This window comes from Alligator sinensis, unplaced genomic scaffold (genome assembly GCF_000455745.1).
Source record: "Alligator sinensis unplaced genomic scaffold, ASM45574v1 scaffold709_1, whole genome shotgun sequence".
Classification (NCBI taxonomy): domain Eukaryota; kingdom Metazoa; phylum Chordata; order Crocodylia; family Alligatoridae; genus Alligator; species Alligator sinensis.
In genome coordinates, this window is record NW_005842208.1 from 189,776 (window position 1) to 202,609 (window position 12,834).

At 57.7% G+C, this 12,834-nt stretch overlaps 2 protein-coding genes and 1 pseudogene across 2 annotated transcripts in view; 2 read left to right on the forward strand and 1 right to left on the reverse strand.

The window, feature by feature from the left end:
* The first annotated feature begins 1,601 nt into the window (after positions 1-1,601).
* On the forward strand, positions 1,602-3,696 carry LOC112550791 (annotated as a pseudogene).
* Positions 3,697-4,150: 454 nt separating this feature from the next.
* Positions 4,151-8,163, forward strand: LOC102380564 (urotensin-2 receptor-like). The gene has a single exon (XM_025207747.1). It carries the CDS (start codon positions 4,171-4,173, stop codon positions 5,158-5,160), a length of 990 nt encoding a protein of 329 aa, XP_025063532.1. The 5' UTR covers positions 4,151-4,170; the 3' UTR covers positions 5,161-8,163.
* Positions 8,164-8,363: 200 nt separating this feature from the next.
* LOC102371226 (myosin-10-like) overlaps positions 8,364-12,834 on the reverse strand; it is a 38,298-nt gene continuing 33,827 nt past the window's right edge. Inside the window, 4 exon segments of the mRNA XM_025207748.1 lie at positions 8,364-10,949; positions 11,600-11,623; positions 12,264-12,436; positions 12,804-12,834. The exon segment at positions 12,804-12,834 is cut by the window's right edge and continues 8 nt beyond it. Coding sequence (XP_025063533.1) covers positions 10,769-10,949; positions 11,600-11,623; positions 12,264-12,436; positions 12,804-12,834 — 409 coding nt within the window. The 3' untranslated portion in view covers positions 8,364-10,768.

Here is a 12,834-nt window from a genome sequence, read left to right on the forward strand (position 1 = left end):
AAGCTCTCTGGAGACCCTGGGCAGAGAGAGAGTGTCATGAGGGTGCCACTGAGGGAGCAGGGGTGGGTAGGGAGTTCTTTCCTCTCCTTTCCTGCACAACCTTACTCCACATAGATTCATAGAAGTAGGGTCAGAAGGGACCTTGTAGATCATCAAGTCTGACCCCCTGCCCCGGGCAGGAGAGAAAACAGGGCTCAAATGACCCCAGCCAGGTAGACATCAAGCCTCCTCTTAAAGACGCCCAGGGTAGGAACCATCACCACTTCCCTTGGAAGTTGGTTCCAGATCCTGGCCGGCCGCCCTGACTGAAGTAGTGCCTTCAGATGTCTAGTCTAAACCTACTCTCTAACAATTTGTGGCTGTTATTCCTTGTTACCCCGGGGGGCACTGGGGGAACAGGGTCTCTCCCAAACCCGGCTGGTCCCCCCTAGTGAGTTTACAGATGGCCACCAGGTCCTCCCTCAGCCTTCTCTTGCAAAGGCTGAACAGGTTCAGGTCTCATAGCCTCTCTTTGTAGGGTCTGCCCTGCTGTACCCGGATCATGTGGGTGGCCCTCCTCTGGACCCTCTTAATGCTGTTGACATCCTTCCTGAAGTGCAGCGCCCAGAACTGAACGCAGTACTCCAGCTGCAGCTTGACCAGTGTCACATAAAGGGAAAGGATCACCTCCTTGGACCTGCTGGGGATGCATCTGTGGATGCATGACAAGGTACGGTTAGCCCTACTGACCGTGACCGCTCGTTGTCGGCCCATGTTCATCTTGGAGTCAATAATGACTCCAAGATCTCTTTCTGCCACCATGCTCTTGAGAAGGGAGTTTCCCAGCTTATAAGTGTGCTGCTGGTTCCTACTGCCCAAGTGCAGCACCCTGCACTTGTCAGTATTGACACTCATCCTATTTTCATTAGCCCACCCCTGTAACCTGTCCAGGTCCTGCTGTAATCTGTTCTTCCCTACTAGTGTGCCCACCTCACCCCAAATCTTGGTATCATCAGCAAATTTAAACAGGCTGCTTTTTACCCCGTTGTCCAAGTCACTAATAAAGAAATTGAACAGTGCGGGCCCAAGGACCGAGCCCTGGGGGACTCCACTGCCCACTTCCCTCCAGGACAAAAAAGACCTGTCCACCACTACCCTCTGAGTACGACCCTTCAGCCAATTTGCAATCTATCTGACTGTGTAGGCATCAATGCCACAGTCACCTAGTTTTTTTATGAGAATGGGGTGGGAGATAGTGTCAAAAGCCTTGCAGAAGTCCAGAAAGACTACATCCACAGTGACACCTGCATCCAATGCTTTTGTGACCTGATCATAGAAGGCAATCAGGTTGGTCTGACAGGACCTTCCCCTAATGAAACCATGCTGGTTGCCCTTGAGCATCATCCCTGCTGCTGGCCCATCACAGATGTGCTCCTTGATGATCTTCTCAAAGAGTTTCCCTAGGATTGAAGTAAGACTAATGGGCCTATAGTTGCCCAGGTCCTCCCTCTTCCCTTTTTTGAAGATGGGGACCACGTTGGCTTTCTTCCAGTCATCTGGCACCTGGCCAGAGCACCATGAGTGCTCATAATGCCGTGCCAGGGGCCCCGCAATAACGCCTGCCAATTCCCTCAACACCCTGGGGTGGAGAGCATCTGGACCTGCTGATTTGAACATGTCCAGCCCCTCCAGAAGCTCTCTAACCCGGTCCTCCCTGACCTTAGGCCTGGCGGCGTTTTTCCTGAGTCCGTCTGGAATCTTAGTCGGGGAGTCACGGTCCCTGCACAAGAAAATGGAGGCGAAGAATTTGTTAAAGAGGTCTGCTTTCTCCTCTGGTGCAACCACCAGATTGCCAAGCAGGCAATCCACCCAGCATCCAGCTGGTTCCTTGGGCTCCCAGGATGTGCCAACTCCCTGGACCAGCTGCATGTCTAGCCCTACACTCCTGGGGCAAGCAGAGCCCCTGGCACAAGCCTAGGAGGAACCCTAGCATCTGAGTGCAGACCCTCATGCCCCTCCACTCTTGGAGTCCTGCTGGCTTCAGGAGGGTGCTATGGGGGTGCCATGCTTCATGGCCTGCTTTGTTTCTTCCTAGTCCTGTAAGTCTTGAATTTCACCCCCGAAACATCCCTTCCTGAAACCCATTGGCGAAATGTAGGGGGTGCACGCGTGAGATCAGCCATGCACCCCCTGGAAGTGCTAGCCGCGAAACCAGAAGGGCACTTCCGGCTTTGCCGCTGGCTCAGCGATCGGCCCCTGGGCCCCCCCCCCAGTTGGTGGTTGGCCACCACTGGGGGACCAACCCCCCCCCCACCAGTTGGTGATCTCAGGAGTCAGGACTCAGACTCAGGAGGCACCAGTCGCCCATGCTGAAACCTAGTCCAGGCAAGCCCAGTCTAGTGCCAGTAAGTCACCAGAATGGGGGGGCTGTTATGTCAGATGATGCCAAGGCTCAGAATCACCAGGATCAGGGCCTTGTCACAACAGGTGCTGCCTGGACCCAATGTCAGCAGGCATGGGCCCTGCCATGCTGGGTGCTACCATTTGCAATCAGGAGCAGACCCCTTCTGGCACTGGGCAATCCCCACCCTCGCTCTGTCTTTTGAGTGTGGGGCCAAGGGACCACCCCCCCCCAACCGTATGGCATTCATAGCCAGTCTCTGTGGGGTGGCAGCTTGCACTGCATCCTGGGGACACTCACATACAGGAGCCCCCAGTGCCATGGGGCTGTGCCCTCAGCAGTGCTACAGAGATGCAGGTGTGGCTTGGCACGTGGGGGAACAGCCCTCTTTGTCCTCGTGATGGGATCCCTGAGATTGAGGAGATATCCCCAAAGAGGTTATTTTTTTAGCAGGGCAGGTTCTTGGCAGGCCTTGCAGGCATCAGCAGGCGGACCTCCTTGCCAAGGGGTCCACTACAGTGTGGCAGGGGAGCTAGCCCAGATGGTGTTGGAGAAAGTCACTTGCAGAACCTGGCTGGGGCCCAAGATAGGAGGGGAGGTTGCAAAGGGGCCATGGACCCACACAACAGGCCCTGGGCTTGGGAAACATCAGGGAGCATTTATAACTGGGCTCCTCAGCAGCTACCATGGGTCAGAGGCAGTCCCCTCACCCTCACACTCTGTCTCTGCCCTGCAGCCCCATTTCTTTCATTCATTCTTGCTTTCAATCTGTTTGCCTGTCTCCTTATGTCCATATTCTTTCTTTTCTCCATCCCACTCCTTCCGTGTCTTTACATCTCTGCCTCTATTTATTTGTCTCTCAGCTGGCGTGAGTCCTCCAACCAGCAGGGTCACGCCAGCACATGGCTTGGCTTGACTTTCTTTATTTTCTTTTTTCTTCCCCTCCTCCCCCAACCCCCTACATCTGTCTGTCCATCCATCTATTTTCCCCCCTCTCCTGTGCCCAGTCCCCACCCCAGAACGGGGTAAACAGGTGGCCTCCAACACAGGCAGGCTCAGCTGGAGCCAGAGCACCCCCAATGCGGGCCAGCCCCACATACCGACACTGGCAGGGTGCTGGGCTGTGGACAGAGGAGGATTCAGAGTCCAGACATACACGCAGACACCAGCCCTCGCTGGGGCTGCACACACACACGCCAGCCAGCGCGTCGCCAGACACCAACCCGCCAGGCAGCAGGGAGGGGGCCGAGGCCCAGGCCCCCGGCACCACCTGGGGTTTGTAGAGCCGGACGGGGAGCGCGGGACGGGGCCGCAGATGCGGGGGTAAGAGAGAGAAAGGGTAGGGGTGGATGGGCACGGATGGACAAACGGACGAACAGAGTGAACACAGACAGACCAACCAACCGACAGACAGACAGAGGTTGTGTCTGGGGTAAGAAAGACCTACAGAGACAAAGGGGATACATGGGGAGATGGTAGACCAACACAAACAGGCAGGGACAGGGAGTGTGGGGACAGATAGACCAACACAGACAAAGAGGGTGTATGGAAATAGCAAGCGTGTGCAGACACAGAGCGGGTATATGGGGAAAGATCAATAGAAAGGCAGACAGACAGGGCGTGTGTGCAGGCAGACAGACAGACGGCAGGGGTCTCTGAGGGCAGGTTACCTGGCGTTGGTGGAATTTCTTTTTGTCTCCCTCTGCCAGACCCCCAGCCCAGGGCAACGTCCTGTCACTGCCACAGCCTCCCCAACCCACTCTGCCACTCCCAACGCCTCCTCCCCTGCCATGGGGACCCCCTCCAACCTGTCAGCCCCTTCCAATGGGTCACTGGAGGTGGGTGAGGCCCCAGGGGACTCAGGAGTGGGAGCGGCCACACTGGGGGCAGCACTAAGCCTTCTGTGTGCTGTGGGGGTGGCAGGGAATGTGTACACATTGGCCGTGGCACGAGCAGCAGGATCTTCACTGCACACCCATATCGTCAACCTGGCACTGGCTGACCTGCTGTACCTGGGCACTGCACCCTTCATTGTGCACACTGGCCTGGCGCAGGACTGGCGGTTTGGGGAAGCTGGCTGCCGCCTACTGCTGGGCCTGGATCTACTCACTATGCACGCCAGCAGCTTCCTACTTGCCCTCCTCAGCACTGAGCGCTACCAGGCTGTGGCCCAGCCTTTCCGTGCAGCCCACCGCTCCCACCGGTGCCGCTACGCCTTGGCTGCTGCCTCTTGGGCTGCTGCCACAGTGCTGGCACTGCCCATGATGCTCATGGTGCACCTGGAGGAGAGGACAGGCACAAATGGGCGGACACGGTACCTGTGCACACCAGCCTGGCAAGAGGAGCACTACCGTGCCTACCTGACCGTGCTCTTTGGCACCAGCATGGTAGGCCCTGGTCTGGTCATTGGCTGCCTCTACGGGCGCCTGGCACGCACATACTGGCTCTCGCAGACTCGTGGTATGCTGGCTGGAGCAGGTGCCCGCCGAGCCCCCGAGCCCCGTGTTTTCCTGTTCATCCTGGCCATTGTACTGGCCTTCTGGGCCTGCTTCCTGCCCTTCTGGATTTGGCAGCTGGTGCCACTGTACAGCCCTGGCACAGCCACCCGACTGCTGCCCACCACTGAGATCAGCATCAACCACTTGGTCACCTGCCTCACCTACAGCAACAGCTGCATCAACCCCTTCCTCTACACCCTGCTCACTCGCAGCTACCGCCAGCGCCGCCGGGCACATGGCCTGAGGGGGCTACCACCACGCCAGCCGGCCACCAGGGTCTGAGGGAGGAGCACACCCACTCACCAGCAGCAGGTATATATGGGCACAGCAGGGCAGAGGCGCTGCTGTGGGGAAACTCACAGCCAAGGGAGAACAGGGCACTGCTGCAGGGGAGATCACAGCACAGGGGAAGTGGGGCATCCCCATTGTGGGAATGGTAGCACTTGGGGAGTGGGGCACTGCTATGGGGAAGCTCACTGCCCTGGAGTTCCACCTAGAATCAGCTTCAGTCTAGTCCTGGCATGGAGCACTGGCTGACTTTAGGGATGGTAGTGGGGCAGGGGCCATTCCCCTTCAGGGTAGCAAGACCAAATCGGGCCCCAGAGGGATATTGGCTGACTCAGGAAGGTGGGGATGGCAGGGGCCTTGTCTGTCTTGTGGGGGTGCCAGATTCCACCTGGCCCCTTCATACCCTGAGTCCTGCTGGTTCCCTGGTTTATGTACACCCTATGCTCCTTTACAGCTGCCCTCCACTTCAAGGGCAGGCTATGGGGGGCCAAAGGGGAGGGATTGGCATACTCACTTCCAGTGCTCCAGAAGCCCTTGTCCTGCTTCTCCCCCACACCCGTCCCAGGGCCTCTCCCTTCCTTAGCCAGCCCTCTCTTCCCCCAGGAGCAGCACCATGGCCATGGATCCTTGCTACCCTTCCCAGCCAGAGCTGGCCCAACCCAGCAAGTCACTCTCTCCACCCACAGGATGACGAGCCCTGAGCTAGAACTGGAAACACCACAAGCCCCACTAACAAGAAGCACAGCATCAGGCTGCCTGGTTTCTAGCCCTGTCTGGGAGGGCAGTGGTGTTTGATGGTTAGAGCAGCAGAGCCAGGACTCCACCCACGCCGAGCGTGTGCTTCCTGGCTGCAGCAAGCTGCTCATCACCTTGTGTCCAAGTGGTGTCCAGGGCAACACTTGCCTGGCGCCAATAAAGAGTGTGACTGCAATTGTCTCCAGGGTGTCCCTGCCGTGTCCACATCCACCCCAGCCTGGGCACCAAAGTAGCTGCAGGGCACCTTAGGCAGGCATTGCCCAGGCTGTGAGGGTTTAGGGATCAGGATGGGAACTCTAGCTCCAGCGCTGGCTGGCTTGGTGGGTGGGAATGAGGCAGGGCCTTTCCCCTCTGGTCTTGCCCCTGGAAGTCAGGTCAGCTCTGGGAGTGGGGTCTGGTGGGTAGAGCACAGGGTTTGTCACCAGGATGTCTAGGTTCACTGCCTCTCTCTCTGGAAAAGTACACAGCATTATTGTACAGTTCATCACCTCAGGGTTACCCCTCAGATCTTAGTCTGTACACACCCTGCCTGGGCCCCCCGAGGTCCTGGCTGGGCTCCAAAGATGGGCACTGGAGTTTTTCTGGCCAGGACAACACTGGGTCACTGCAGAGGTCCTGAGCCTCCCCTTGCGGGAGGGCAGCCTGGGCCTGGTTCGCCTGCATCACCAGGTCCTGACGTTCTGCCTTCTGCAGCGGCTATACGGCGTCAGTAGCCATGCAGCAAGGGGCCATCTGGGGAGTGCCTTCCTCCACCACTTCCAGGGGCTCCAATACGACTGGCAGCTCCTTGGCCTGTGGGGCTTCTCCCTGCAGGACCTGTAAGGGCTGCCAGATTTCTACCAGGACATCTTCCGGGCCTGGAGGCTGGTCTTCGCCTCCAGGTCCCCTGCGACATGTGCCCAGGGCACCAACCTGCACATCAAGCTACTCCTCTGGAACCCCCAGCTGGAGGTCCCAACAGCAGAGGCACCCCGGTTGCAACAAAGGTTGATCCTGGGTGGTGGCACCCATATTGGAGACCTCCTGGCCTGTGATAGGCAGACATGGGTGAATCCCGCTGCACTGGCCCGGTGGATGGGTCTACCCACAAGACTTGCCACCTAGTCCAGGAGGTGAAATCCACCTTATCTCCCGATGCCCTTGTCTTTATTGACCAGGTCCTGCACATTGGTGGTCCATCCCCCTCTACCCCATGTCCTCCAGCCCACCGGAGTTTGTCATAGGGCCTCACGGCACTCCACACTCCACCACCTGAGCCGGCTGGAGGACACCAAACTGGTCCACTTTTCCACCATCCATCGCCACCACCTCTACATGCTCATGCGCCGCAAGATCCGTCATGCCACCCTCACATCCCACTCAGACACTGAGTGGTGGGACCTGCTCATCAAGGGCAGGGGTACCCCAGTGACTGAGCCTATACTCCACCTTCATCCCACGAGCACTGGAAACTTCAGCTGGTTGCTCCTCCATAGAGCCACTGCCACAGGCGTGTATGTGACAAGCTTTACAAACACCCCGGTCTCCTGCCCCTTCTGCAGGCAGGGGGAGACCCTGGCACACTACACTCGAGTGTGCCAGATTGCAACCTCCTCCTGAGATTCTGGATGAACTTCACCCCCTACCTTTTTATTTTTGGGCACCCCATCCGCAGCCCCACCAAGTCCTGCGACCTCCTGATCAACCTTCTCCTGGCTTTGGCCAAGTGAGCCCTGTATTTGACCAGGAATGAGGCTTTGGCCAGGAAGGTGCCTGGGGACTGGAGGGACGCATTCCTCTCCCTCGTCTGTGCATGTTTCTGGGTGGAGCACCACTAGGCAGCATCCACCGGCTCCTTGGATGCCTTTGAGGACTGGTGGGCGCAGACTGGGGGGCTCTGCTTGGTGTCTCCCTCAGGAGCACTTATTCTCATGTTTTGACCCACATGACACTCCCACCATTTTTTGCTTTTCCTGTCCCAAGAAATGTAGTTTCCCATTCATCCATTAGCCCCTGTGAAAAGGAGCTACTAGTTATCTGGGTGGGCGTTAGCCCACGGTAAGTGAATGGACAAGTAGACAGGTCTCAGTCTGGGTCAGCCTCTGCAGCTCAATGTCAATGCCCAGCTCCTGGAGAAATCTGTTCTCTGCAGTGATCCAACCCTCAACCTGGCACTGGAAGAAAAGACCTGCAGGTGTACCCTAGTACTGGTGAGAGCAGCAGCAATTTACCTGTACCATCTCCTACCTAGTGGGGCTCAGGGCATTGGGGCACGTAGGCTCCAAGGAAGGGGTGAGATACCTGGGTGGCTGGGCCCATGGGGCTGATCTAAGGCAGGATACCAGAGTAAATGGGCCTGAGTACAGCTACTGGGAGGTGGCTCCAGTGCCTTGTACTGCAGGAGGCAGGTTTGAACTCAGTCCCAACTTCCCTCTCCCCCACCCTAAAGCAGAGATTTCAGCCACAGTACATGGTAAATCTGAGATGAGCTTTACTAGAAGACACAAACCTCGGTGCTTTTTAAAAACAGAGGGAACTGGCTTGCGCCCTGTGCAGCCAGAAGCAGCAAGCCCTGGGCCCCACAGGGAAAAGATACCATGTGTCAGCCCAGGCCCCTGCAAGGCACTGCTCCCATGCCACCAAACCTACCCACAGAAATGCCCTGGTAACACACAACACAGCCAAGGGAGCACGGCAGAGAAGGGCACACAGGAGCCATGCAGCCTGCACCTCAGCCCTGGGCACAGGTCATCCCCAGCCCCGGAACTATGAGCAGGGCAGGTAATAAGGGAACATAGGGTTGGGTTCAGGGGAGGAAGCTAACTGACCACAAGAGTATTTGAGCCTCCTCTCCAAAAGCAGGAAGCTGGCAGGAAAGCATGAGGGACCCTGGGCACGGAGTCTCCAACAGGCTGGCAGAGCAAGCATACACATATTCTCTTCTACCCCATGAAGCCACCACAAGCTGCCTGGGTGCAGGTGGTAAACAGCAAGGCCAAACCTAGGCCATAGCAGGGCCTGCGCCAGCAAGGGGGGGACCCAAGGAGTGATGTGCCACTTCCCTAGATACCTCCTGCCTGGGTGTTGCCAGTGTCCAGAAAGGAGCCATGCTCCTAGCCTCCCCTAGGTGCACAACTTTCCCTCAGTCAGTCCCAGCCCCACACATGGGGAGACAGCTATGCAGGCACAGCACAGCTTGCAGGAAAAACTGGTCCTACCCAGGAGGAGGCATCCACACAGTACTTATCCTGTCCCTGAGAGCCTGCCCCTGAGACTCAAGAGCCTGTGTGAGACCTCTCCCTAGCTGGGACTGCAGCTGCTCTGGGGGGATTGACCTTGCTGGTTACAAACCCCTAATTCCCACTGCAACCCCTCCCTTTATAAAGAATTGCTGGGTTTCATGGCTTGAACCTGGCCAGTTCCACCTTCTGTCCAGGGGCATAGAAGCCAAATGTAAGGGCAGGCCCAATCCAGTGAGCCCCATGTCAAGGACAAGTGCCAGGCCCTGCCATGACAGCCAGTTTACAGTCACTTAATTCTCCCCGCCAGCCCCCAAGCTGTCTCACCATCTCTCTGACCTGGGATGCCACAAGGGCAGCTAGGCACAGGCCCCTTACAGTGCTGGGACCTGGGAGAAAACGGTCTGACATGTGGACACTTCAGCCTCAGAAACTGAAATGAATCCACCCTCCCCCAACACATCACATATAAATGCATGCACAAGCCTTTACCCCAGCATAAATGCAGCCACACACAGGGTCCTACCATGGGAAAGGCTCTGCCCACCCACAACTACTCCCAGAGCGAAGCCTGGGGCAGAGTGAGCCTGACAAAGTGTGGGGCAGTGCTACATCCCCACCAGCTACTGCCATCACCAAGATGCAAAAAAGTAAGATACTGGGATAGATGGGGCCATGGGGCTGAACTGAGGAAGGCCAGTTGTTGGGGGGGATGGGGGCACAGTTCAGGGAAGTGATTCCTATACTGTTTTGAAGCTGAGCCCTGGTGAAATCTAGGCCCCTGGGTTTAAAAATCCCAACTGTGGTGAGTGATAAAAACCAAGCTGCACATGGAAAGAGGAAGGGGGATGCCAGGAGAAGGGGGAAGAGATCACAGGTGCTCTACTCCAGGCTACCCTAAGATGGGGCTTTTGTGCAAAATGAAGCTAGGTCCAACATGTCTAAAGCACAGCTGTTGCTGGAAGAGAGAGAGTGTGAAAGTGAGAGAGGGACTGTGCATGTGGGAGTGCATGAGATGCAGCACTGTCCCCTGCTAGGATGAGTGTGCGCGCACACATATGGTTGGTGCCCCCTGCTGGAGAGATCCAGACCTGCACTGTACACATGCACTTGTGTGCAAGAGGGGATGATATTCAGGGGTTCTGTGGCACCAGTTTCTGTCACACACAGCAAACCCACAACAGGACAGAGAAGGGAGCACCTGGAGGGCAGCTGGAGGCTGCACAAAGGGAGGAGCCTGGTGTGCAGGGGGAATCCGGGGACATGCAGTGGGGGGCTGAGCCAGGTAGCCTGATAGGGCCATCCCTACATTGACAGGGTCCTGTACTGGCGGGGAGTCTCAGTGCTCTGGAGGGGTGTCGGCTGGACCCCACGGTGGGGTGGGAGGGGTTCTACAAGAAGAAATCCAGTTTAACTCCAGGTGCATCTAGGCCGACCAGCTGCTCCCAACCCCCCTGTTATAAAGTGCTGGCTGATATAAAGAATAAAGCCCTGGGCAGAGCCAGGTGTGCAGAGGGGCCAAGCCCTCAGACCCCATAGTATAGGAGTCCAGGTTTGTGCAGTGCTGGGTGAGGGAGCTGCCCCAGCTTTGCCTCTATGCCCCTTCCCCTCCCCACCCCTGGCACCCCTCACTCGCTGGGGGGCTGCTCAGCCAGGGGTGACTGCGGCTGGGTCTGGGGGGGCACAGGGGAAGGGTGGTGGTTGGTAGCTGTGGTCTCTGCATCCTGCTCCTCCGTCTCCTCGTCTGAGACCCCCTCCAGCCGGAAGACCTGGCGCACTGTGCGAGTAGTGAATGTCAGGGGGGTTCGCCTGAGGAGAGACACATGGATTAGCACAGGGGGCACAGTAAGCTTCAGACCCAACCCAGACCACACAGAGCACCCTGCTGGCCTCTCCCCACCCCACAGGCAGCACCCCTGCCCGACCACCCCCAAAAGCTCCCATCCCCAGCACTCCTATCCCATGGTCCCCGCAGTGCCCCTGGCTGGGCCTCCCTTCAGTGGTCACACCGCCCTATGCCCTTGGGTGTGGCAGCATCACACAGCAGGGAGCAGCAAGCAGGCAGGGGGCACCAGGTAGCCTAGCCACCAACCCCCACCCTGAATACCACATACCAGTCTAGCATCACCCCACCCCACACCCTGAACACCACACATCAGCCTGGCAAGGGGAAAGCAGCAGCCAGGAAAGAGCAGGCCCCAGGCAGCAGGCCCCAGGCTCAGAGCCAGTTAGGCGAGGCACAGGGGGAACGGGGCAAACCAGAGCTTCAGGAGCAGTGAGGGAGGGACAGAGGTGAGAGAAGGGAGCTCTGAGGGAAGGGTGCGGCGGGCTCCGAGTGGGAAGAGACCCCTACATGGGCAGGAGGGGGAGCTGCTGCCCCTGGTGAGGACCCAATCCCCCTCCCCCTCCTGGCAGGCTGAGGCAGTGGCATAGGGACAGCGAGCAGGGCACACACGTACTTGTGTTGGAGACGCTCTAACTTGCTGTGGGAATGGAAGAGATGAAGAAATGCAGAGAATGAGAAAGAGAGAGAGAGACCCGCCACAGCCCAGGGAAGAGAGGCAGCATAAACACAGGGGTTTGGAGCCACGACACCCGAGTTCTGTCCTCACTCCAGGAGGAGAGTGGGATCTGTTGGGTTTAAGTGGAGGGGCTGGGAACTGGGACACCTGGATTCTAATTGTGACTCTTCTATCCCATCCCCTGGTCCCTTGTGAAGAGCTATTTCAGCCTGAGAGGCAGCTCCCCTGGAAACTGAATCCCAATGAAAAAGGCAGCGGGCTGAGAGCATCCCCTGGGGACATATAAGGGGCTCAGATGCCCTCCTGCATGTATCCAAACCATACTTTCCACAGACACTGAGCCACCTCTGTACAAAGCACCTGAAGACACCAAGCAGAGTCCCTCCACCCCTCAGGATGGGTCCTGCCTGGCTAAGGTGGGACAAGAGCCTGGCATCAGGTTGGTGGGAAAGGGGAGACCTTGTCCCAAGCTGTGCCATGGGAGAGTCAAATTTAATTAGGTGCCTGAAGTGGGTACCATGTCCGGCTTGAGTTATACCCTGCCTCAGGACTGACTGAGGCATATCCAGCACTGTCTCCCACCCCCACCAGCCAGGACTACCTGAGGCGGTTGCGCAGCGTGGTAACCTCACGGTTCATGGACTCAGCTGACTCAGTGACATCTTCAAGCTCACGCTGCATGCGGCGACGGCTGGCATTAGCCCGAGATGCTTCCTCCTCTGCCTCTTCCAGCTGCCGCTTCAGCTGCTTCATGCGAATGTGTCCCTTGTCCAGCTGCCAGCAAACAGCAGACACAGGGTCACACCACTCCATACCAGGACAGACTCTTATACACATGCATGGCACTTGGAAGTGCCATGCTGCAGGGTCCAGGGTGGGATGCTTGACAGGGGGATGTCATGTGGTTGCCATGCCATGATGCTCAGTGCAGGGGTTCAGGGCGGGGGGGTGGGGTCACTGTGCCACGGTGGGCAGGCAGCTGAGCATGCTGCAGGTACTCTAAAATAGGGGGCTCAGTGGGAGATGCCATGCCACAGGTGGTTGATCACAAGGGGGCTATGCTTGGGGGATCAGGGGCAGTGCCATGCCACAGGCAGGACAGGGTGCCAGGTAGCAATGTGAAGTAAGGAGGCAGCCACACCTGGGCCTTGAACTGATCCGCATTCCTCCGC

Excerpts from the sequence above, each read along its gene's own strand:
- LOC102380564 (XM_025207747.1), top strand. The coding sequence starts at position 4,171 with ATGGGGACCCCCTCCAACCTGTCAGCCCCTTCCAATGGGTCACTGGAG.